The following is a 25,763-nucleotide window of genomic DNA, read 5'->3' on the forward strand; positions in this document are numbered from 1 at the left end:
ATGAGGGAACCAACCTCCATAAGGTAATAGTTCTATTTCAACTGATATTTGAATATTGTGCTTATTACAGCACAGGTGAAAACAACTGGATTCAGCAGTGGTAGTGAGAAGGTACAGAAGAGACATTGTAATGCTACCACATAGTAAAGAGATGATTTTTCTTTGCTTCTTTCTCCATGTCTTAGCACAACCAAAGTCTATGTATTAAAATATACACTTTGATTTGAAAATTAAGAAACCCAGAACAAGATTTTAGAAGTTAAATACAAAACAGTAGTAAATATGCAAAGTACAGTTGATAAGCAGAGCGATGAGGCAAAAAGAACTAAGTATAATAGTTGACACTTAAAATGTGATTCTTTGTAATGCTTGGCTTTCCCCCACCCCCTGTGTGTGATCTGCTGTCAGTCTAAATAGGACAGCTATGTGAGGTGTTACCATCTTACACAGTGTAGTTGAATTTAATCACCCAAGCATCAAAAAGGCAATGATGCTGGGAGGGCTGATATCTGCATTAATATGCACTAACCATACCATGTTGGAGGAAAATGAGGTTAGAGAGAATACAGTTTTATGATATACAGTACTTCTTGAGTAAGAGAACCTTTACAATGTGAAGGCATCCTCTTTCAGCACAGATTTATCAAAGATTTCACACAGTAAATTGAAAAGTGAAATTACAGTACAGCTGCTAACACTGAGATCCTTCGGTTAAGCCCATAGGTTACACATCTGCATGCAGATATTTGGCATTTCACCATGTTTACAGAATCTCAGCATCGTGGGGGTTGGAAGGGACCTCTGAGGATCATCTAGTACAACCCCCTGTAGTCACCCACAGTAGGCTGCCCAGGGCCACAATGTCCAGGTGGGTTTGGGATCTGTCCAAAGAGAGAGACTCCACAAACTCTCCAGGCAGCCTGCTCCAGGGTGCCAGCAGCCTCACAGGAAAACAAGTTTTTCCTTATGTTTAAGTGAAATCTCCTCTGTTCCAGTTTGTGCCCACTGCACCCTCTCCTATCACTGAGCACCACTGAAAAGAGCCTGGCCCCATCCTCTTCACCTGCACCCTTTTAGCTGTTGATCAGCACTGAGAAGATCCTCTCAGTCTGTTCTTCTCCATGCTAAAGACCCCCAAGGTCTCTCAGCCTTTGCTTGTAAGAGGTGTGCACCATTCCCCTAATCATTTCCATGGCCTCTGTTGTTCCAGGAGATTTTTTTTTTTTATTACCCTGATAGAAGTATTCAAAGGTTTGTTCTGAACCACTGAGATTGAGTTGTTTATACATTGGATTTACCCATGAGTATCAGCCCTCCTTACAGAACAGATCAAAACGAAAAACTCTACATAGGACCAATAGAGCAGAATTATTCAAGTTCAGTGAAATATTACCAAAAAAAAACTCCCCCCCCCCCCAAAAAAAAAAAAAAGCTTCCTTTTTAGGAAAACTCAGCTATGGTAAAAATATCTACTACAGTGCACTGCACTGTAATAAATATTCAACATAAATTAATAATTTACAAGTACCTGAGCAAGTATACAGAGCACCATAGCACAGCACAGCACCAAAGGCAGTAGCTCAGAATTCTTAAAAATAATGCTGTTTTAAACATTAAAAATTCTAAGTATTGTCATAAAAACGAACTCCAGCTGGAGTCTAAAGATAGTGCAAACTTGAGTCTTCACTCTTTGAAATAAAGGTGTCAGATTTTCTAGTCAGTTCACATCAGCAGTGTTGCTGGCCCTGGATACCTGTGGTGGATGCTTAGGAGCAGGTCTGTTGGGAAGAAAGAAAACAGCAAGTTGTTATTTAAAGTTTGTTAGTTCTTCCTGCCAGCATCATGCATGAGGCATGAAGATGATCACAGAATCATTTTGGTTAGAAAAGACCTTTAAGATCATTGAGTCCAACCGTTCTCTAACTCTACCAAGGCTCATGCTAAACTCCTTGGTGGACACGGAGGGGAACGTTGTGATAAGGGATGAGGAAAAGGCAGAGATACTTAACACCTTCTTTGCCTCAATTTTTACCAGCAGGACAGAATGTCTTCCAGACAGCTGGCCTGCAGAGCTGGCAGAAGGAGCCAGGGAGCAGCATAGTTTTCCGCTGTTCCAAAATGGGGTAGTTGGTGATCTGCTCAGCCGCCTGGATCCCCACAAGTCCATGGGACCAGATGGGATCCATCCTAGGGTGCTGAGGGAGCTGTCAGAGGAGCTGGCCAAGCCACTCTCCATCATTTTTCAGCAGTCCTGGCTCACTGGCGAGGTTCCAGAGGACTGGAAGCTGGCCAACGTGGTGCCCATCCATAAGAAGGGCCGGTTGGATGAGCCAGGGAATTACAGGCCTGTCAGCCTGACCTCAGTGCCAGGCAAGATCATGGAACAGGTCATCCTGAGTGCAATAACACAACACTTACAGGATGGCCAAGGGATCAGGCTCAGCCAACATGGATTTAGGAAGGGCAGGTCCTGCCTGACCAACCTGATCTCCTTCTATGATCAGGTGACCCGCCTGGTGGATGTGGGGAGGCCTGTGGATGTAGTTTACCTGGACCTCAGCAAGGCCTTTGACACAGTCCCCCATAGCAAACTCCTGGCCAAGCTGTCAGCCCATGGCTTGGACAGCAGCACTCTGAGCTGGGTTAGGAACTGGCTGGATGGCCGAACCCAGAGAGTGGTGGTGAATGGTGTCACATCCAGCTGGCAGCCAGTCAGTAGCGGAGTCCCCCAGGGATCAGTGCTGGGCCCCATCCTCTTTAACATCTTTATTGATGATCTGGATGAGGGCATTGAGTCTATCATCAGTAAATTTGCTGATGACACCAAGCTGGGGGCAGGTGTTGATCTGCTAGAGGGTAGAGAGGCTCTGCAGAGAGACCTCGACAGGCTGGACAGATGGGCAGAGTCCAACGGCATGAGATTTAACGCATCCAAGTGCCGGGTTCTGCACATTGGCCACAACAACCCCATGCAGTGCTACAGGCTGGGGTCAGAGTGGCTGGAGAGCAGCCAGGCAGAGAGGGACCTGGGGGTGCTGGTTGATGGTAGGATGAACATGAGCCTGCAGTGTGCCCAGGCAGCCAAGAGGGCCAATGGCATCCTGGCCTGCATTAAGAACAGTGTGGCCAGCAGGAGCAGGGAGGTCATTCTGCCCCTGTACACTGCACTGGTTAGGCCACACCTCGAGTACTGTGTCCAGTTCTGGGCCCCTCAGTTTAGGAAGGATGTTGACTTGCTGGAGCGAGTCCAGAGAAGGGCAACGAAGTTAGTGAGGGGCTTGGAACACAAGCCCTATGAGGAGAGACTGAGGGAGCTGGGGCTGCTTAGCCTGGAGAGGAGGAGACTCAGGGGTGACCTTATTGCTCTCTACAACTACCTGAAGGGAGGTTGTAAACAGGCAGAGGTTGGTCTCTTCTCCCAGGCAGCCAGCACCAGAACAAGAGGACACAGTCTCAGGCTGCGCCAGGGGAAGTTCAGGCTGGAGGTCAGGAGGAAGTTTTACACGGAGAGAGTGATTGCCCATTGGAATGGGCTGCCTGGGGAGGTGGTGGAGTCGCCGTCACTGGAGGTGTTCAGGAGGAGACTTGACAGGGTGCTTGGTTACATGGGTTAGTTGATTGGGTGGTGTTGGGTGATAGGTTGGACGCGATGATCTTGAAGGTCTCTTCCAACCTGGTTTATTCTATTCTATTCTATTCTATTCTATTCTAAACCATGTCCTTCAGCACCACATCTCTTCATCCTTTACACACTTTCAGGGATGGGGATACAACCATAGTATCACACAGTGTCACAGTATAACTAAGGTTGGAAAGGACTTCGAGGATCATCAAGTCCAACCTATCAACACAGACCCCATGACTAGACCATGGCACCAAGTGCCACGTCCAATCCCCTCTTGAACACCTCCAGGGACGGCGACTCAACCACCTCCCCGGGCAGCCCATTCCAATGATGAATGACTCGCTCGGTGAAGAACTTCCTCCTCATCTCGAGTCTAAACCACCACCTCCCTGGGCAGCCTGTTCCATTGCTTGACAGTCTTTGAGTGAAGAAGTTTCTTCTTATATCCAACCAAAACCTCCCCTGGTGCAACTCGAGGCCATTTTGTCTCATCCTGTCACTTGTTAGTAGTGAGGAGAGACTGCCCCCCACCCGGCTTCAATTTCATTCCAAACAATTGTAGAGCACCAGGAGGTCTCCCCTCAGCCTTCTCTCTCCAGACTAAACCACTGCAGTTCCCTCAGCGGCTTCTCACCAGACTTGTTCTCCAGACCCTTCACCAGCATCATGATCCTTGTCTGGACCCACTCCATCACCTCAATGTCTATCTTATAGTGAGGGCCCAAAACTGAACACAGATGAATGGTAAAAACTCTTGGAGTTTAGTTCACTTCAGGTCTGTAACACTGGATTTTTATACTGGGAGGAGATCAGACGTTACTATGCATGCAAGTCCCACCAAGAAGGTCAAATGGTACCACCAGACTCCTTTTACTTTCTGGTTCATGTTTTACTTGCTGCCTGCTGTGGCCCAATGTTTCATGTATTGTTCTTCAAACTCTTTAAATGCTCAATAGTTTTGAACCTCTTCAAAAACACTACTTAGAGTTGTAGAACACCAGCAGGTTTCAAAAAGCTATAGCAGTCAGTTTGAAATATTCTTACTTTCAGAACATCTTAGCAGAATTAAGCCAGGAGCTGAAGCCAAGTTCAGTTACAGTCATTTTGCTAGAGGTAATAGGGAACTAACTTGATTCTATTTTTAATTTAAGCAATTAAAATGTAGGGGGGGTGGGGAGAAAGTATTAAAAGCAATTAAATGCCTTGCTATTGGAATTCCTGGAGCTTAAAATAGTTTTATCTTCCTTGAAGCTCACTTTTTATTCATAGGGAACTGAATAATAATGGGTAAGAAAATATCACCAACAATGCACGTTGACACTGGCCATAGTTACTTTACTCTGAGATTTCTTTCTTTGTTTTCTGAATGCTTTGGGTATTCTTTTCAAATGATATAAATTGGTGTTTCATTGTGAAATATGTGGACAGAAAATTGGTTATGTTGGTGGTTGATCTCAAGAGCATTGAGGTCTCAGCCTTATTCTGTAGATAGTCTGAGTAGGGTTTTTTTCTGCTAGAGCTTTGTTTCTCTTTAAATTGGTGCTCATTAACTCCTTTCTTCTGCAAGGAATGGTGTTTGTTGGGAAGTTTTTGTAAATATACAGCCAGATGTTTGCAGTCACACCTTCATACGTAGTACAAATTGTCATAATTCCATGGACATCAGAGCAATTTTGCTGAGGTACTCCCAGTGAAAGTCATTCAAATACTGCCTGCTGTTATATCACAGAATCACAGAATGGTGGGGTTTGGAAGGAAGATCTGGAGACTATCTAGTCCAACCCCCCTACTAAAGCAGGGACACCCACAGCAGCTTGCCCAGGATCACAATGTCCAGGGAGGTTTGGAATATCTCCAGAGGATTCCAAACTCTACAACCGCTCTGGTCAGCCTACTCCAGGGCTCCAACACCCTCACAGCAAAGAAACTTTTCCTCATGATCAGGTGGAATCTCCTGTGCTCCATTTTGTGCTCATTGCCCCTTGTCCTATCACTGAGTACCACTGAAGAGAGTCTGGTTCCATTCTCCTGCCCACTATCTTTTGGATATCAATAAACATTGATAAGATCCCCTCATAGGCTAAACAAGCCCCAGATGTCTCAGACTCCTCTTCACAAAGACACTCCAATCCCTTAAGCATCTTTGTAGTCTCTGTTGGGCTCCCTCCAGCAGTTCTCTGTCTTACCTGAGCTGGCTAGCCCAGAACTGGACCAAATACTGCAAATGTGGCCTCACTAAGACAGAGTAAAGAGCTTAACCTGCTGTCTGCACTCTTCTTGATGAACCCCAGGGGACCATTGGCTCTTCTGGCCTCAAGAGCCATTGTAACAGAATTCCCAGGTCCTTCTCTGAGCTGCTTCACAGCAGGTCAACTCCTATCCTGTACTGATGCAGGGAGTTATTCCTCCCTAGATGCAGGGCACTGCACCTGCCCGTGTTGAACTTCATGAGGTTCCTAAACAGCAAAACGTTGTTGCACAGCTCTCAGCAATAGCTACAGTAGAGCATAGATACTCAAGACAGTTCAGAGCTTTCATTCAACAAAAAAAAAAAAACAAAACTATAAATCAAGGCATTTGGATCAGAACTAACCTTACAGGAGCAATGTGAGGCAGAGCTTTTGCATGTCCAGGCACTGTCGTGCATGCTGTGTTACAGCGTACTTTGTTCAAAGGGTCTGCTGGTAGGGGCTTCCGAGGAGGATTGGGTTTGTGGTTTTCCTGTTACAAAACATAACCTCATGTTAGTCCCTGGGGCTGACATAACATAGTTAACATAGCAACAACTGAGGGAGATTGAAGGTAAGTTCAGAGTAGTTACAACCAAATAAATTTAATTGTGTAAGCCGTAACTCATTTCTAGTAAACAGGCACTTATATGTTAAAGCAAAGGTTTAATACTGGATTTTAATACTAGATTTAAATGATTTTCTTCTGATTCTTTACTTTAGAAATACTGTGTGCATCTGTGCTGGAATGAATGATTAATTGGTGGTAAATGAAGGCAATATAGATTGAACACATAATGTTATGGAAGTAGTTATGTAAAAAGATGCAAGTACTAGAAATTAAGATGTCATTTCAGATGGCCACAGAAACAACCTGCTCATGTCCAGTTTGAATTGGTAGCATCAGTGAAATTCTTTCTAGAGATGCTGCTGTGCTTTCATTCTGTGGAATGAAATGATTCATTAATAAAGAACAGAAGTCATCTGCTGTTGGGCATGAGCTAATGTCTCTTCTGTGTGGTCCTTGAAACACTGCAAACATGGTAACATCTAGTTGTGGTCTTCATTATGAAGAACTGGCATCGATTAAGAGACTTCCCAGGGCTCCCCAAAGCTCTCCAATTTATCCAAAAAACTCACTTCAGATCCTTCTGCTATTTGAACTACGGAGTCATGCTTTTCCTAAGGAATTTTTCTCTTTATTAGAAGTTTGCCATAGCTATCACTGGCAAAACTGACCCAAAACCCAAGCAAACAAGCAAGCAAACAAACCAACCCCAAGAAGACCTCACAAGCAATCGAGTTAAAGATTGTTTGAAAAATGCAATCAAACTAAGCAGAGGCATGAAATGCTCATGAATAAAGTACAGCTTCTCCTAATCTGTCTTAAGCATCCCTTTGTTTTCTTACTTTTCATGGCAAACGATTGCCCTTTCAAAAAGTAAATGCAGGTTGACTATCAGTAGGCATTTTGACAAGGAAGAAAATAGGAAAGATTAAGTAAACCTTGTGTGTAGTAATTTGAAATTCAACACAAACTGCATTTTAAAGCTGTGTATAATGTCCCTCTGCTTTTTCACTCTTGGCATCACATGTACTAATTCTCGAGTGAATTGCAGTCATAGAATCATAGAACTGTTTTAGTTGAAAGAGATCTTTAAGATGATCCAAGCCCAACAGCTAACCCAGCACTGCCAGGTCACCACTAAACCACGTGTCTCAGCACCGCATCTGCGTGGCTTTTAAGTCCTCCCAGGGATGGGGACTCCATCACCTCCCTGGGCAGCCTGTTCCAGGGCCTGACAAGCCCTTCAGGAAGATTGTTTTTCTAATATCAAATCTAAACCTCCCCTGGTGCAACTTGAGGCCATTTCCTCTTGTTCTGTTGCAACCTCCTATCCTTTCAGGTAGTTATCACACAGTATCACAGTATAACTTAGGTTGGAAAGGACCTTGAGGATCATCGAGTCCAACCTATCAACGCAGACCCCATGACTAGACCATGGCACCAAGTGCCACGTCCAATCTTCCCTTGAACGCCTCCAGGGTCAATGACTCAACCACCTCCTTGGGCAGCCCGTTCCAATGACGAATGACTCGCACAGTGAAGAACTTCTTCCTCACCTCGAGTCTAAACCTCCCCTGGCACAGCTTGAGACTGAGAAGGTCCCTACTCAGCCTCCTTTTCTCCAAGCTAAAAAACCCCACAGTTCCCCAGCTGCTCCTCACAGGAATTGTGCTCTGAACCTCCACCAGCTTTATAGTCCTTTTTGCCCTTTTTGGGCATGCTCCAGCAAACAGCAGAGAGGGCAAAACGAAAACAAATTTTTATTTTAACATATTAATAAATCTCACAGTCTGCATAAAAATCAGTCTTGACTGTCATCCAGAAGAACTTCCACTGTACTTCAAAGTAAAGGTATCCTGCTTGTCTGTGAATTCTATCTTTAGTGGGTATCAAATACTTGCAAATATCCTTGAATTATCTACGCCTGGAAAATGCTGAAATAAAGAGCTTGCTTGTGAATACTTCTTGTAGCTTTATCTCACAGGGCTGTCCTTTGAAAGACTTGGAGTTTAATTTTATACTAGCCAAGAGGTTCTTCAAAACATGGCAATGTCCTGTGACCCAGAACTATAAACTTAAAACGATCAAGAGCAGAAATCTTACCACCAGGATTTCAACACCAAAGTTTACTTTGTGCACTAAATTTCTTGTAAAATGAAACCTTAATGTGTATGTTTGGAAGTTTTGGATATTAGGAAAAATTCCTTCACAGAAAGGATTATCAAGCTTTGGAACAGGCTGCCCAGAAAAGTGTGTACGAAACAAATGCACTACAAATTCTGGGCCACTCAATTTAAGAAGAACTTTAAGACACTTGAACATGTCCAGAGAAGGGCACTTGGTGCCATGGTTTAGTTAGTTCTGAGGTGTTGGGTGAGAGGTTGGACTTGATGATCTCTGAGGTCTTTTCCAACCTTATTGATTCTGTGGTGGATCACCATGCCTGAAGGGATGTGAAAGATGTGTGGATGAGGTGCTGTGGCACATGGTTTAGTAGTAGTGGTGGGATTGAGAGCTATAGATGAATGTTTGGGCTTGATGATCTCAAAGATCTCTTCCATGCTCAACACTGTTGTGGCTGTAAGGGAAATATTTCCATTTGGAACACGTTAGGAACTGATACTTTGGAAATAACTGAATTCTCTCTACAGCAAAACATAAGTTGAGGTTGCTTCTGTAATAATTTTGTTAAAAGTCATAAAGTTTATTAGAGGCAGGGTACCTGCATCCCTATGTGTGACAGCATTTTAAAATGAAGTTGTAATAAGCACACCAAACAACTGCTTTATAAAGACAGCAAACAACAAAAGCCTCTTTAAGCACCACAAAGCCTTTACTCCCTTGACTGCCTTCACAGGAGTGGCCTTTTCCCTCAAGTGCTTTTACATGATTAATCCCATGAATTAGTCTGATGACATGAGCATTCAGCTGTTTGCTTGATCCGTCCCTAATTGCTATTGCATGAGTTGTATTTACTCTTCACTTTGCAGACCGCTTGGGTACCATAATTGGGAAGAGGAACTGATCTAGGCTCAGCGGTCTAAAGGAAAAAAGATCTGAAGAGCTTAAGATTGGGTAAGGATGAATAAACAGAAAGAGAGGAGAACTGTCCATGTTTATTTGTTCTTGTTTATTAGCTGTGACTGATGTCTAATCACCACCTGAGGGTAGGGGCAGATGGACTTTCTGAGAAGCTCAAAGCAGCAAAGTACTAGCAGGACCCTATGAGATGCTTTTCTCCCTCTCTTTTCAGGAGAAGATGGCTCAAACATCTATCCAGATGTACTGGTTTAGAATAGTTCCTCAGCTGGAATGAGCATCTTCTCCTGGCTGAAAGGATGTTGTACTGAGATGGGTGTCAGTCTTTTCTCCCTAGTATCAAGTGATAGAACAAGAGGAGATTGCCTGAAATTGTGCCGGGGGAGATTTTAAGGTTGGATATTAGGAAAAATTTCCTTCCTGCAAGAGTGGTCAGGAATTGGAACAAGGCTGCCCAGGGATGTGGTGGAATCACTGTCCCTGGAGGTGTTCAAGAAATGTGTGGACATGGCACTCTGGGACATGGTTTAATGGCCATGTGGTGGTAGGTTGACTTGTGGTCTCAATGATCTTAGAGGTCTTTTCCAACCACAACTAGTCTATGATTCAATGATCTCTTTTGTTTGCAGTTCTGCTAGGAAGAGAATTCTCGTATTGAGCAGCTATAAAGCCATCAGGTGCATGAAGCTTTAATTGGTTTCACTGATAATTTTTTTGAATAAGCAACTGGAAGCAGGTTCTTGCCTGAAATGCAGTGGGTGCAGAGGGGTGTCTTCCTCAATCTATTGAGATTGGAACTTAATTTGTGCTGGCACTTGGTGTCTAAAGCCAGTCTGAGGGTCATAGGAATAACTGTAGCAGAGTGAGCAGAAGGTGAGTTCAGCTCTGTTTTACTAGGGAAAAACCAAAAATACCAAGCTGTATTTCCTTCAATAAGGAGGACCTGAAAACAGGAGCTATATTTTGGGAGTAAGATGATGACAGCATCAGAGTCAGCAGCTGAATGCGGACAGTAAAAAAAACAAGCAATCAAATCAGGATGCATGGACTGAACCCATGGTCAGTATAAATCTGCACTGCATCCTTGATTACAGTGGTGCTGTGCTGATTTATAGTGGGCCATAAATAAAGTAAGCTTGCCCTGTGAGAGCATTTGAAGAAGGAAAAGCTGTTTATCAGTCAAGATTGTTTATTAAAACTGACAACAGCTCATCTGCTACATGTTTGGTAGTTTTATTAATTGTTGGAGGGGAGTATTTTTGTTTGGGTTTTTTTCTTGTTGTTGTTGTAGTTTTTGGTTATTTGGGTTAGGATTTATTTTGGGGGGGAGGGGAATTGTATGTTTTGTTTTTGACCTTTTTAATTATATCTGGAAGGAAATTTTACGCCACCATAATAATCCATTCATTGCTGGCTCAACAGCCACTAGAAGAGAAAAGAGTTGTATTGAAGTCTACTTAGTACATTGTGCCTTAATTATCCACTGCTGGAAGCCCAAAGGCAGCAGGAAAGCAGCTCATGCTTGAGCGTACATCTCAGAAGGGAGAAGCAGAAGGAGGCAGCTGTAGAGCCTTAGAAATGGTAAGTGGTCTCAGATTCTCTTTCTGAGCACTGTACTGCAGCACTGAGCATCTGGATGATATTATGAAAATAGCAACAATTTTTAAAGTGCTTCCTCTTGATGACCTAATGGATGCAGTTTCAAGAGAGTACTGAAGCAAGACAGCAATAAATATCTGTATAAACTAGACCAAAACTATTCCTGAGTTAATTTACTGTTTCCAAGCTTTCAGGGATTAAAACTGCTAACTTCAGATTTTCTTGTCATACAATGTTTTCTGTGTCCCTAGGATGGAAAAAAAGTTTCTGTTTCTGACAATCTTCAATAGAGGTTATGGACACAACCTGAAAGGAGGTTTAGTGAGGTGGGGCTTGGTCTTTTCTCCTAAGGAAAAAGTGATAGCACAAGAGCAAATAGCCTCAAGTAACACCAGGAGAGATATAGTCTGGGTAGTAGAAGAAACTTCTTCGCCAAAAGGGTTCTCAATGACTGGAACAGGCTCCCCAGAGAGGTGGTTGAATCTCAAACCACAGAGGTGTTTAAACGACTCTGAGATGTGGTGCTGAGGGACATGGTATAGCAGCAGCCTTGGTAGTTAGATAATGGTTGGACTCAATGATCTCAAAGGTCTTTCCCAACCAAAACAATTCCACTATTCTATGATTTTGAAAGCAGGCACTCTTGCTTGTTCACTAGACTGCGTTGAGTTGACTCCCTGATTGTCCTACTTTTGTTTCACACCGCAACTGAAAACTCACTGCAGTGATATTTGCTTGATAAAGTAACTGTCACAATTAATTTGAGCTACCAAAGTGAAAAGTTTCTGGCAGAAAAGGGAAGAAGAAAAAGATTAAATATCTTGCAAGGAATTAATAAACTGGCCACACTTATAAAAGCTGCTCCAACCTAACTAATCCAATGTTCATACAGACTAAAACAAGATACACTTTTTCTTCTGTCATGATACATCAGCACCCTGACACAGCAGCTCAGCACTGTTTCATCCTCTTTTGTTCCTGCCTTATTTTTTTAAATGACTTTCAAAGAATCATAGAATCATTTCAGTTAGAAAAGACCTCTAAGATCATTGAGTCCAACTGCAAAGTTGACGCCACCATGGTCGTGAAACCATGTCCTGAAGTGCCATGTCCAGACATTTCTTGAACACCCCCAGGGATGATGACCCCACTACCTGCCTGGGCAGCCTGTTCCAATGCTGAGCATTCTTTCAGTAAAGAAATGTTTCCTAATAACAAGGCACTCTGCTTCAGCAGATGTTTCTCACAGCCATATCCTCCTATAAACCATTGGGAAAGGTTCTCAGAGTAGCTCATGATATTGCTGCAGGAGGAAGGTGCTCTGCCCTTGTGCATCCCAGCTAGGTTCAGACAGGCTTAGTCAGTCAAGATGCATCTATTTGAGTACAGATTTGCACTGTATGCATCCAAATCAATGTGATAGCTTGGTGACAATGACACTCACTTCATTTCAATCTTGTACTATGTTCAGAAGTGCACAATGTCTATAGAACAGAGAGATAGCTGTGTGTCTTGTTCCTTTGCTTATACACAGTTGCATTACAAGTGCAATCAAAAGAGACAAGCCAGTGACAAGAAGAGGAAAAATTTACCATAGTCAACTGCACAGACAACTTTATCTGCCCTGAATATTGCCTTGAGATGCACCTTAGTACAACCAACCAACCACCAACAACAAAAAGGTTACCAGCTCTATTTAAACACTGCAATGAGAAGTAATTGCTCATGGAATAGTGTGGGTAATTACAAGTCTGCTTTTCAGATCTGTGCTTTGGGAAGAAATAAATTCATACACCCCTTGGCAGAGCAGAAGCTAATAGACCTTTTGCTCTTGCATGAGATGTTTGCCGCCTGACTTTCTAAACTCCATCGCTGTGTCTTGCACCTTGCCAATAAGCTGTACAGTTTGCCCTCTGGTTGGGCAGCTGGCAAGATGGGCCTGTGTTCACCTGTAATGTGGAGCATGTTTATGCTGTTCTGTCTTTTGAGTGGTGAAGAGACAGTTCAGGATCCTAAATGTGAGGATCGCGGCCTCAGCTGGCACAAACCAATGTATCTATAGCATCTTTCTAATATTGTACTAAGGATAAAGGAAACACTTGTGGAAAAAGGCCAATATGCAAGGAGAGAAAACCCTTCATTCCTCCTTATCACATGCAGATACTCATTAAATATTAAACAGAAGAGAAGTTGGAAGATTAATCAATGATTACCTGGGTGAACCTCAGTGAAGGGTTAGCTGGCAAAGGTCTTTCAGGCACAGCTTGGAGACATGGCAGCTGAGGAAGCGGTGGTAGGACTCTCTGTGGTGTTTTCAGTTGTGGCAAATCATGTGTCTTCACAGGGTTGCTGATGTCAATGATCTGGTATGGTATTGGTCGTCTTGGACCATCTCTCTAGAAAAACAAGCCAGATCAGAAGTGATAGACTTAAGAGTTCATACAATCACTGCTACTTTAAAATCTATGTTTTCTCTACCCCTCTGCCTTCAACTCCTCTGCAATCAGGGAAGCAATTAACACCTTACAGAGTCCCCCTCAAGCAGTAATTGATGGTTGAGGGTTGGACTCAGAGACCTTCAAGGTCTTTTCCGACCAAGCCCATTCTAATCTGTGATTCTATGTTGCTAATCCTTCACTGTTCAGATGGAGTGTTCTGATTCTATCCTGTTTCTCTTCTGCACTTGGCATCTCCACCTGTCATAAACTTGGAAGCTGTAAATGCATTTTAGAGGCTACATCTTCTCCCATATTACATATTGTTAGACCTACATATTAAGATCATGTAATAATCATCTTGGAACAAATTACTTGTATCCAAAATATTTAGGGACTCACTTTTTTTGTGTTTGTATTCTGTGGCTTCATGGTGAGATTTTTACTGAGAGATGCAGTGTGAACATGATGAGGCTCAGATGAACTGGAAGGTCTTGCTGGACGCACAGACCTGAAATACAGAAGCATATTCATTGAGCACAACATTCTGTTTTATAACATTGTTTTAAACACTAGCCTCTCCTCAGAATGAGAATTTGCAAGGACTTTCTGACTTTTTATAGTAAGCAAGGAAAGTGAAAATTGTCTAGAGCTCCTGCAAGTAAAAAAATAAATATTGATTTTTGTGGAAACCAGTAGTCTGTTAAATTAGCTTCTGCAATCTGTGGAAATGCAGCTTTGTAACACCCAAGAGACTATTCTAATGAATCTAGCATTTAAGCAGTAATGACCTCACATATGAAAGTTTCAGCTCACTCCACTGAGTTTAGATAAAAGGCCAAGCAATGTAATGAAACTGTTGCAAGCAAATGAAAAAAAAAAGGTAAGGCTTCCTTTGATTCTTCGGTTTTTAAAACCATAAAATAGAAGAGTCAAATCAAAACCTACATTCTTTATCAACAATCAATAAAGTTAAACTAAGCCAGGGAAAACACCACTGTTAATATTGGAGAATATTTGTGTTTTGCCTGACTCTTTCCAACATATTTACCCTGCTAAGTGATGAATGTTGAGGTGAGAACTGCTGTGTTGCATCTATGGACTCCTAATATCTATTAGAATATAATTAGGGAAAATAATCATACCTTAATTTCTCTATTGTTGTCTTTTTGCTTGTAAATAACCATCTCATGAATGTCTTCCTTTTCAGATACATGATTGATCCAGCAAAGATAAGGCACAGGATGGTTATCAACACTCCTACAGTTAAACTCTTATTATCTGCAACGAAATGCATTCAGTTAACTTCTACCCAGAGGCATCTTTACTGAAATGTGTGGTGTGGATGGAGTGGAACATTGCTGCCTGGTCTTGGATTTCTAAAATGCAAGGCAGGTGAAGTGGATATTAGGGAATTAATTAAATGACTTATAGTGAATCAAAGACTAATAAACTCATTACTTCTAGCCTGACACTTGAATTTTGGTCTGGTTTAAAGTTTTTTCCTTAGCACTGGGGAAAACTTGGTTCAAATATAACATTGTAGGTCTTTTCCAACTGAACCATTCTAGTCAGATATCTGGGTCCAAACATGAGCATCTCTCTGTACTTGCTCTGCTCCTATGTTCAGGTCCTGCTTAGGTTGTCACCTGCAAAAGGGGCCATAAGGTGTATGGGCTGTAGGCCTCATCCAGGCACCCACAGGGTGATGGCTGTACAATGCTGACTGGCATGTTCTTCATGGGCTACAGCTGCCAGGGTGGGAGTGAGACAGAGGCTGAGAAGGAGAGACAAGGAACAGAAACACCTGGGTCATGGTTTGGTAAAGTGCAAACTTAGAATGATTCGGTCTCTCAAAAATAAGCAATAATCCTATCTCTTTTATAACTAGATTTTAAGGGTTTCACTCTGCTTTACCACTGGGCAAACACACTCAAATGTGGACTACTGTGGTCCAGCCAAGATAACTGTCAAGTTGAACCTGGAGGCAAGTGAGGAGCTGAAGGAAAGCCTTCATCAATGGTGGTGTGTGCTCTCAGAGGGATGCTATGCCTAGTAAGGGGCTGCAGCCTTCTGCACTTGTTCCAGTTTTCAGAGTGCTTTAAACTGCTCTAAGTACCTTGCTGGGACCTAAGTGGGGCACAGTGGTGAGATGAACCCTCACTAGATGACTTGCAGCTGAAAGAAAGCCTTATTTTTAGGAAGAGGTAAGCAGCAGCTCTGATGGTTATAGCTATGGGATGTGATCACTGCCTAGAGGAGGGGATGTTGTGATTCTTCAGGACTGCTGACCTAAAAAATGCACGTCCCACAGTAGGAGAAACATCTTTAATCTTTGCTCTGGTAACCTATCATCACTGTGTCACTCTTATCCTGATTGATTTTGAGCCAGCTGGCTCTCATCTGCTGGCCTGAGGTCACTTGGATACTGGTAAACACAGTCGGCAGCACTGACTGAACAAACTGCACGAGGAGCTCGATGGGGCATGAAGTGCTATGCTTTGTACTTTGTAGCACTGCAGAATACTAAATCCCTCACCTTTCTAAATGATTAATAAAAGTAATAAGCTAAGATTATGCAATTTAAATTAACTTGTCTACCTAACAAATATTTAACCTTTTTTTGCAAGAAAAATAAAGAGTTGAACACATAAGTTTACACTGAGGCACCTGGATGAAATCAGTTACTAAGTACTAATGAGCCCATGTGCCTTGTTTGACTAAGATGAAAGTGTTTTATTGAGTTAATCCTTCTGTAATTTGATTTAGAGACATGCAAACTACTCAGATCATAATCCAAGCCTCCCCATCAAGTGCTCATATTTAAATCCAAGTGTCAGCAATAGAAAATTAGGTCCTCTAGCAAATTCCCTGTTTGTTTGTTCCCAGTAGTATTATTGAATGTAGCACTCTCTTTAGACAAAAGTGGTGAATAGAATAGAATAGAATAAACCAGGTTGGAAGAGACCTTCAAGATCATCACGTCCAACCTATCACCCAACACCACCTAATCAACTAACCAGTGGCACCAAGCACCCCATCAAGTCTCCTCCTGAGCACCTCCAGTGATGGCGACTCCACCACCTCCCTGGGCAGTCCATTCCAATGGGCAATCACTCTCTCTGTGTAAAACTTCCTCCTGACCTCCAGCCTGAACTTCCCCTGGTGCAGCCTGAGACTGTGTCCTCTTGTTCTGGTACTGGCTGCCTGGGAGAAGAGACCAACCTCTGCCTGTTTACAACCCCCCTTCAGGTAGTTGTAGAGAGCAATAAGGTCACCCCTGAGTCTCCTCCTCTCCAGGCTAAGCAGCCCCAGCTCCCTCAGTCTCTCCTCATAGGGCTTGTGTTCCAAGCCCCTCACTAACTTCATTGCCCTTCTCTGGACTCGTTCCAGCAAGTCAACATCCTTCCTAAACTGAGGGGCCCAGAACTGGACTCAGTACTCGAGGTGTGGCCTAACCAGTGCAGTGTACAGGGGCAGAATGACCTCCCATAATACTCCCATAATATACTCCCATAATATATTAAACTATTAAAAGACTTTGCAGTTACATTGAAGTTACACAAAATGCAAGAATTCTCAAAGATGTCTTGTATTTGTCTCTTCCAGTTAGTGTTGTCTCCACAGTGTGTTATGATGATGTATTTTGTAGCTCCCTAGATACTTAGCTTTCAGGTAACCTGAGAAAGGACTATAATGCTTCAGAGCAAATCTTAGAAGAAAAGCATTTAACACATAAGCCATCACACCTCTTCAGTGCCTGAGCACAGTTTCTTTGCCACCTTACTGACTGGTAGGTATTTAAAACCAAGATCTTTCAAGTCTGAAATCATAATGTGAAACTTTGTCATGGGAATGAGCATGATGTCATAAATTCAGTATTATAATTCACTGCAGGGTCTGGCATGTAGAGAATACAATCCAGTTTGATTTTGAATAGCATCATTCAGATGAAAACCATGCAGGTAATTTTCCAACAATTTCTAGTTTATATATGTCTGTATCTATCTATCAGTAGACTGCTCATCCTGTCACGTACTCAGACACCAATCAGAAACATCACTATGGAAGTCACTGAAGCTACAGCCCTCCAGAGGAAAATTGGCATGAGATGATTATCAAATCCCATAAAATTCACAATGTGTAGAAATAATTCTTTCTGAGGTTGGCCAAAGGTGAAGTAAGATACCATAGCCAATGTTCTGCAGCCTGAACAAGGGGAAATGGAAATACAAATGACAGATAATGCACGTCTCCTGTCATATCTATCATTACGGTTTTTACAATGAGAGTGGTAAAATGCTGGAACAAACTGCTCAGGGAAGTGGTTAAGGTCCCTTCCATGGAGGCATTCGAGATCAGAATTGATATGGCCCTGGGCAACCTAATCTAGTCGGAGATGTCTCTGCTCACTGTTGGAGGGGTGAACAAGATGATCTTTGAGGGTCCCTTCCAACCAAATCCAAGCTGTGAATCTGTGTGAACCTGAGAATATGTGAGGGCAACTTATGGTACATGTGTGGAAGCTCTCTGTAAAAGATAGTTTTAATCCGATGCCATTAAAGATCTACTATTTTTCATGATAAAAAAGATCCTGGATAGAAGAACAATATCAAATAGATTGCTGATTTTTGGTTATGGAGTATTTTTGCATTTATAATCACTGCAATATTCACTTTGCTTTACCCACATAGTAGCAGGTTGTGTGTAGAATAAGTTATTTCTATCCTGATGCACTCAGTGGGAAACACTGGAGCATCTCAAAGTGAATCCAAGAGTGCTGCAATGTTCATCTACCATGGCAACAGGACTAGCTCAAGTGTGGGAGTTAGCTCATCATCCTCACCTTAAATCAATATAATTTCCTACTTAGTGCAGTGAGCTACTAAACTTGCCCATGTGCCTTGAAAAAGAAAAAGGAAGGCAAAACCAAGAACCCACCAGGACCACCATACCTTTAGTTAGGCAAGAACATCGATGAGCTCAGCCTGCCTTGATTTTGCTTCACCAAATTTCCAGGTTGATGCCAAAGTGTTTGGATTAAGCCACTTGACTTATTGACTTATTTCCAGTCTTGCAAGCTCATTGCTTTCAAGCCAATACTTTGTATGCCCACTCCTCATCATGGAAACAAGAGGCAAAGCATGAATTACTACTGACCTGCTTGCCTAATGGGTCCGCTGTCCACGCTGCCACCAAACCCTGGCTTGTCACAGTGTGGCGGTGCCCAGTCAGCCTCACAGTGACAGTTCTTTTTATTGTTGCAGACCTGCAAAAGAAGACAAATGGCTTAACATGGAAAGGATGACCCTGTACCACTGAGAGCAGTGCTGGCTGATAAGGCTTCCTAATCAGATAGTGACACATCTGAAAGAAATTAAGCTTAAAGAAGAAAAGAGATCTGCTGGTATCTGCCTATTGCCACATCTAAGATCACAGAATCACAGCATCGACACCACAGAGTAACAGGGATTCTAAAAAAGCATTATTTATTTGGCAGGTAATCGTTTGAGTTGCACCAGCTGACAACTTCAATAATATAAGTGTAATGGCACCAATCCTCAGTCTTATTCTCTCTTTGCCTCCAGCAGCAACTATATCTGCTGTCTAACTTCTGTTCCTTCTGCCTTCACATGAACAAGAGTCTCTCTGTGCTGTTAAGGTTGTAAAGGTTTGTCAGACCACTTGAACACTCCTATCCATCAAGGGCTGGCATTAGGCTGCATACTGATTTTCCCATGTCTCAGATCTCCCATCTCTAAGATGAAACAGTTGCTGAAAGAACACCTGAAAGCAGAATCAGGGCCAAGGAAACTCTGTACCATTTGTAAAGATAGTCCTCAGTGTTCTGGTGGTTTCAGTCTGAGTTAAGGAACAACCAGCAAGACCTGATTTACCAAATGCTCCCTGCTGAACAAGAGAGCTCTGATGGACTGGAGTCCATCACTAACATCATCCTGTCCTAGTGCATAGGGAAGACTGAACTAATAAACTCACAGCTTTTTCCTCAGGAGGTCCCAAGCATCAATAAAAGATGATTAGGGCTGCTTTTTATTTTCTTTTGCTACCACGCAAACAGTGGATATGTGGCAAAAACAGAGGCTAAAGCTCTGCGACCTGTTGACAGAATACATGAACTGAACAGGCCAAAACTGTTGTGGGCACAGGACAGAGATGGCACTGTCTTGTGTGACTTGTAGGTCATACAAGGGCAAGGGCTGAAAGGGACTTCTGGAGATCATCTGGTACAACCTCAAGTTGATTTTGAAATAAGATATTTTGGCTTAGGGCTAGTTATCAATATGGGCCTAAATTCTGTGCTAACACAGAATAATCTACCATCAATGATCTAACCACCACTATGAAGAAACCACACAACAGAGTAATAGATGAATAAATGGGTTTCTCAGTAAGACATGAACACAAAGAGTTTGCAAATAGGCATTCTTCTGGCAAGGAGAGCTTCAGAAAAACTGTGCTGGCTGTGTCTGCAGAGTATTAAAGTTCCATTCACACAGCTTAGACTGGCTGTGGTCATGGTAAAAAACAAATAGATTACTTTTCAAAGACAGCAAGATCATAAGAAATGTGATCAAGTAATCATGATTTTTGAAAGTAATGCTCTACAGGAATCCTCAGCTATAACTTTATGTGATTATTTATTTATTACACTTGAAAGTCACCAGAGGTTCTCCATCATACAGAAATAAAGATTAGGTGGGTTGGATGATAGGTTGAATGCAATGATCTTGAAGGTCTCTTCCAACCTGGTCTGGTCTGGTCTGGTCTATTCTATTCTGTTCTGTTCTATTCTATTCTATTCTATTCTATTCTATTCTATTCTATTCTATTCTATTCTATTCTATTCTATTCTACTCTACTCTACTCTACTCTATTCTATTCTATTCTATTCTATTCTATTCCATTCCATTCCATTCCATTCCATTCCATTCCATTCCATTCCATTCCATTCCATTCCATTCCATTCCATTCCATGGTACTATCTAGCACCATCAGCACTGCTCAGTGTTTCAAATGCATGATGATAAATCAAATTAAAATCCCTTTTCAGGGATTGTCTTTTCCAATATGTCTGCCACAGCTTGTCACAATGCCAAACAGATGAGCAGCAAATCAAGATTGATAAGGCCTAGCTTGACATAATTAACAAACTAAGTTTCAAAACACTTTGATACTATTAAAGAGTATCATCAAATGCACCACTTTCATGTTATGGAACTCATCGACATAGTTTTGCTTTATTTTAATACTTTTAGAAATGCTTTTCTGCTTGACTCAACTGAAGTGCACATTTTGACTTCTCTGTATCCACACAGAAACTACTCTTTGTTTTGAGCTGTTAATGGGAATTTTTCATTAAGGAAGGTTAGAGTTAAAACTGCCTTGAAGATGACAAAATTCCTTTTTATCACAAGCTGTCAATTAAGAGAAAGATAATTGCTAGTTGATAAATATTCCTTTGTTAAAAGGAATTTCATTTCTCACAGTTCATATAAGGGACACTGAAAATATAGAATTCAAAAACATAAATAAATTTGCAGTGTCTTTGATAAATTAAAAACAATTCTAGATCCCAAATCAATTACATAAAAGGGGTTTGGGTTTTTTTTGTCCAGTGCTTATTGACTGTAAAAGAAATGTTCCCATAATGCTTACTCCACGTCCATGGCACTTTGTTGCACATTTATGAACTCCAAAAACACTTGTATTCTGGCACCGGCGATTAAGGCAAATCTGCAAAAGAAGAGAAAAGGAGTTCAAACAGGGAAGGAACTGCTGGTGCTCACAAGGAATCATGCCCCTCTTTTTATGGCTATTCATCCATCAATGTTTCATCTAATAGTTAAAGATTTCCCAACACACATGCAGCACTGGCAGTGTTATGTACACAGAAAGATGAGGACACCAGAATTAGGTGTCGTCATCTTCTGCCTTTGTCTTTGAGGTCCAAGCCTGCTCTTTTTGGGCCAATTTCAGACATATTTCTTACTTGGCTGATATGCTGATTTTGTGTAAACAAACACAGATTCACTGAACTCTTAGTTTGTTTTTAATTTGCATTTTTTCAGGACTAGGAATGAACTGAGCAAGGAGGCTGGTCTCTTCTCCCAGGCAACCAGCACCAGAACAAGAGGACACAGTCTCAAGCTGTGCCAGGGGAGGTTTAGGCTAGATGTTAGGAAGAAGTTCTTCACAGAAAGAGTGATTGGCCATTAGAACGGGCTGCCCAGGGAGGTGGTGGAGTCACCATCACTGGAGGTGTTTAGGAAGAGACTGAATGGGGTGCTTGGTTCCATGGTTTAGTTGATTAGATAGTGTTGGATGATAGGTTGGACTCGATGATCTCAAAGGTCTCTTCCAACCTGGTGTGGTCTGGTGTGGTCTGGTCTATTCTATTCTATTCTATTCTATTCTATTCTATTCTATTCTATTCTATTCTATTCTATATACCTGATATGCCTGCATTCATGTCTTCACAGCAGCAAATGAATGAGTTCTCAACAGAAGGTTCAGGCCCCTTTGTGGTGTAAATAAGCATAGTTCTGCTTACATCAATACTTTTCCAGTACAGAACTTGGACCCAGGATATTCTGAATATTTGCCTGACATCATTGATATATTTGCCTCATTCCTGTTCTTCAGCAAAACTGAGACCTTTCTAAGAGTTTTCCCGAGTGAAACAATTTTTTGTGTGTGTCAAACCCAGCCATGTTTAAAGCACAATTACAGGAAATGGAGACAAACAAGTAGAATATGCAAAATTCAGGTTTTGTTATTTTCCATTCATTCCAGGTAATCTTTGCCAATATAGCTGAAAATTGAGGTAGAACAAGATTAGCCCAGGGGAGGTTTAGATTGGATAGCAGGAAAAAATTCTTTACTGAAAAAGTGGTCATTGTAACAGCCGACACAAGTAGGTGGTGGAGTCACTATCCATGGAGATGTTCAAGAAACCTGTGGACATAGCTTAATGGCCATGATGGTGTTAGGTTGACAGTTGGACTTGATGATCTTGGAGATCTTTGCTAACCAAAACTAGTCCATGAATCTGAGAACACCATCAAATAATCATATGACTGAAGAAGATGTCAATAATGAGAGGTCATCTTACTGAAAATTGGGAAAAAAATGGAAGGAATTAGGTCTGGAATAAGTGTTACCATGTTATGCTGACCAAAAAGGGGGGAAAAAAAAGGGGGGGGGGGGGGGGGGCAGGGGGAAAAGGAAGAAAAAATAATCACTGCACAGTTTTGCTCATGTTTAACTGCAGTTCAGTAGTACTAAAAGTCAGTCACAATAATTAGCATAAAGCAGAGAATAGTGTTGAAGGAGACGACAGGGATGCTTAATCAGGGCACTTATGCCCTGGGGAGAAGGAAAAATGGGAAGGAAATTAGAGTGAATTGGCATCAACATGCATGCATGTAGAGAATATGGTCTGATTACAGCAGTATTCACAATTCAGATATTCAGAGTGCAGAAGCACACAGAATTTTGATCATGTGAAAATGGCTGCATTTCAAATTGTGTGCCTTCAGCTTAGAAAACTCAAGAATATTTAAATTCATATTCTTAATCCATAATACAAATGCACTAATGTCCTCAAAGTAAAACATACAATTTCCTAAGTATTAGCCTGTGTATTCTATACTGTGTATGTGTATGATTAGATAGATTAGAAAGATTAAATGCTCATTAGTAAAACATAATGGGGTGCTTTGCCAGCACTGAATTTTCTTTGAAAAGACATTTTATAACAGATTGCCTTAGAAATGTTGTCAGGGTTGTTTCCCTGTAACAAAACTGTGGTTTCACTAGGGATGTATTTTAAACCTGCTCCCAATGCAGTGTGGTAATCCAACATAATTCAAAAGCACTCAGAAATTCAGAGCCTTACTTGAATTTGCCACAAATTATCAAAGCTTTTTATGCTTTTTTTCCCCCCTTTTTTATAATATATTTTTTTTCTTTTTGCAAGTAATCCACTGAGGGTACAGAAACCTTCTTCACTTCAGTAACTCTTGGATTTTTTTCCATTCCCCCCACCCCATGCCTAAACTCATGGATGTCTCCTTTCTCTGTTCTTTTTCTCACAGAAGAAAACCAAAGAATGAGACAGCCACATGAAATCTGGACTACACTCACATTGGGTAGTTCATCAAGTATGCAAAATATGATTGCAAAAATCAGTTTTGGTGAGTAGAACATCCATGGCTTTGTATTTTTCTAGCAGTGCAAACAGAGAAAGCTTTTCATGCAAGAGAGAGAAAAGGGGGGTGGGGAGGAGAGGAGAGCCCAGGGAGGTGGTGGAGTCGCCGTCATTGGAGGTGTTCAGGAGGAGACTTGATGGGGTACTTGGTGCCATGGGTTAGCTGTTAGGGTGGGTTGGATTGGTTGATGGGTTGGACACAATGATCTTGAAGGTCTCTTCCAACCTGATTTGGTTTATTCTAATATTATTCTAATATATTAAGTTTTGAAACCCAAAGTGAAGTTATTTAGTTTAGTTGGTTGGGTGGTGTTGGATGATAGGTTGGATGCGATGATCTTGAAGGTCTCTTCCAACCTGGTCTGGTCTGGTCTGGTCTGGTCTGGTCTGGTCTGGTCTGGTCTGGTCTATTCTATTCTATTCTATTCTATTCTATTCTATTCTATTCACAATTTGCAATGTCATAGATGCTGGCAAAGTGAATTGAACTCCTCAGAAATTAGTTAACAAGCCTGCAATGTATTTTGCTGCACTTATGTTGCAGAAAAGTCTGTATGTGGAGAGATTCTTGGGATTGTCTTTAAAAACTAGGTTATAAATGTAAACAGCTTGGATTGCATCTGAAATCCAGAGCGGTATCCAAAAGAAGGGAGCAAACTGCTGACTTTGCGAGCATGAAAAAACAATTCTTTTGTGAAGGAAAAAATAAACCCCAAAGCAAAAGCCATTTGGTTTAGTACAGAATACTTGGCTGCATGAGAGTAGTGATGTTTTCCTTGTATGGGAGTATTTCAGAGCCTTACTTTTCCATCTTCACACTTGGTTCCTGACAGGACAAGGCCAGGATCGGGCATATCATCACCCAAATACACATGGGTACCACGACACAGAATCTTGCCACCTTCCTGAAGTGGGATATTAGTTTCTATGGAAACAGCATTGGTACCAATTACAGGTCGATTTGCTCCTCCTTGACACTGGATTTTTCCACATTTAGCATCTCTAAGGGATATAAACAAACACAACGATTAGTTAAATAATTGGAAATGTTATAAGCCCTCTCCCACCTCCCTTGCATCTGTCTCTGTGTTTGCAGGGAGAGACCCTACCTGGGTTCACATTTAGCAAAGGAGCTCTTGGAGTCTTTGCCACAGTTGCCATAAGGATCCCCTGCAGAATTGACTCTCTCAAAGCAGATCCCAGGAGCAGGCTTTGCACCTGAAACAAAACCTAATCAGAACTTCCATCTCAGACAAGGTGTTTTTAATAATGTTCTTTGAGCTCCACTGATGCTTTAGGGGAAGGCAGGATGTGATCTGCATACCGATGGAGTACAAGAACCTAGTCATGCTGGATCAGCATGTTAATTGAAGAGCCTGGATGTGTGGGGTTTCCACTGCTATTTGCCTCTCTTGGCACTGCTGAGCAATAGACAATGCAGAACTCATTCTCTTTCAGAATTTCTCTAGATGATATCCCTCATGTGAATCCTCCTAGGACATAAAAACTTGTAGCAAGTGCCAAATCTAGATTGGTTATGAAAGACAAAGGCCAGATGGTCAGGTAAGTCCCTTCATTTTACAGCAGTCCATGTGATTGTAGTGAGACCCCAAAAACTGAAGCCAAAGAAAATACTTTTCAAGAAGAGCATTTTCAAGTGCAACTCAGAACAAGAAACCAGAAAAAAAGCAGTTGCAAACTGGAATGCTCTCTGTAAACCTGTGACCACATTGGCATGGCAAATAGAATATGCTGCTGTTATGTTGGGATAATGTACTGGGGAGAGGAGGGGAGTCTATCCCCACCTTAATCCTCAGTAAATGTACTCCTGAGAGGAAACACTAACTTGAGAGAAAGGTTGTTTCTACTATGTTGGTAGAGTTAGGAATCTGGGAAGACAGGCAGCATCTGGTTCTTATCTACTGTAGCCTTTTATGGTGGAGACATATCCTAATGGCAAAGGAACTTCCCTGGTGGGAGTAGTACTGAAAACATTTCTGCAGACAGATTGCTCATCTCTACATCCTAGAAGACAAAA

General features: G+C 41.9%; 1 protein-coding gene across 3 annotated transcripts in view; it reads right to left on the bottom strand.

Annotated features, from left to right (window-relative positions):
• ADAM12 (ADAM metallopeptidase domain 12) overlaps nucleotides 1-25,763 on the bottom strand; it is a 237,631-nt gene continuing 211,868 nt past the window's right edge. For all 3 annotated transcript variants that reach the window (XM_068140201.1, XM_068140203.1, XM_068140202.1), the window contains exons 15-23: nucleotides 24,835-24,943; nucleotides 24,529-24,727; nucleotides 21,172-21,249; nucleotides 18,655-18,763; nucleotides 14,640-14,775; nucleotides 13,897-14,005; nucleotides 13,273-13,455; nucleotides 6,219-6,346; nucleotides 1-1,778 (exon numbers count right to left, since the gene is read on the bottom strand). In XM_068140201.1, the coding sequence (XP_067996302.1) occupies nucleotides 1,718-1,778; nucleotides 6,219-6,346; nucleotides 13,273-13,455; nucleotides 13,897-14,005; nucleotides 14,640-14,775; nucleotides 18,655-18,763; nucleotides 21,172-21,249; nucleotides 24,529-24,727; nucleotides 24,835-24,943 (1,112 nt within the window). In that variant the 3' untranslated portion in view covers nucleotides 1-1,717. The remainder of the gene's footprint in view (nucleotides 1,779-6,218; nucleotides 6,347-13,272; nucleotides 13,456-13,896; nucleotides 14,006-14,639; nucleotides 14,776-18,654; nucleotides 18,764-21,171; nucleotides 21,250-24,528; nucleotides 24,728-24,834; nucleotides 24,944-25,763) is intronic.

The sequence above is a fragment of the Melanerpes formicivorus genome, unplaced genomic scaffold (assembly GCF_026170545.1).
Source record: "Melanerpes formicivorus ecotype bairdi unplaced genomic scaffold, bMelFor1.0.p_v2 SCAF_6, whole genome shotgun sequence".
NCBI classification, from domain to species: domain Eukaryota; kingdom Metazoa; phylum Chordata; class Aves; order Piciformes; family Picidae; genus Melanerpes; species Melanerpes formicivorus.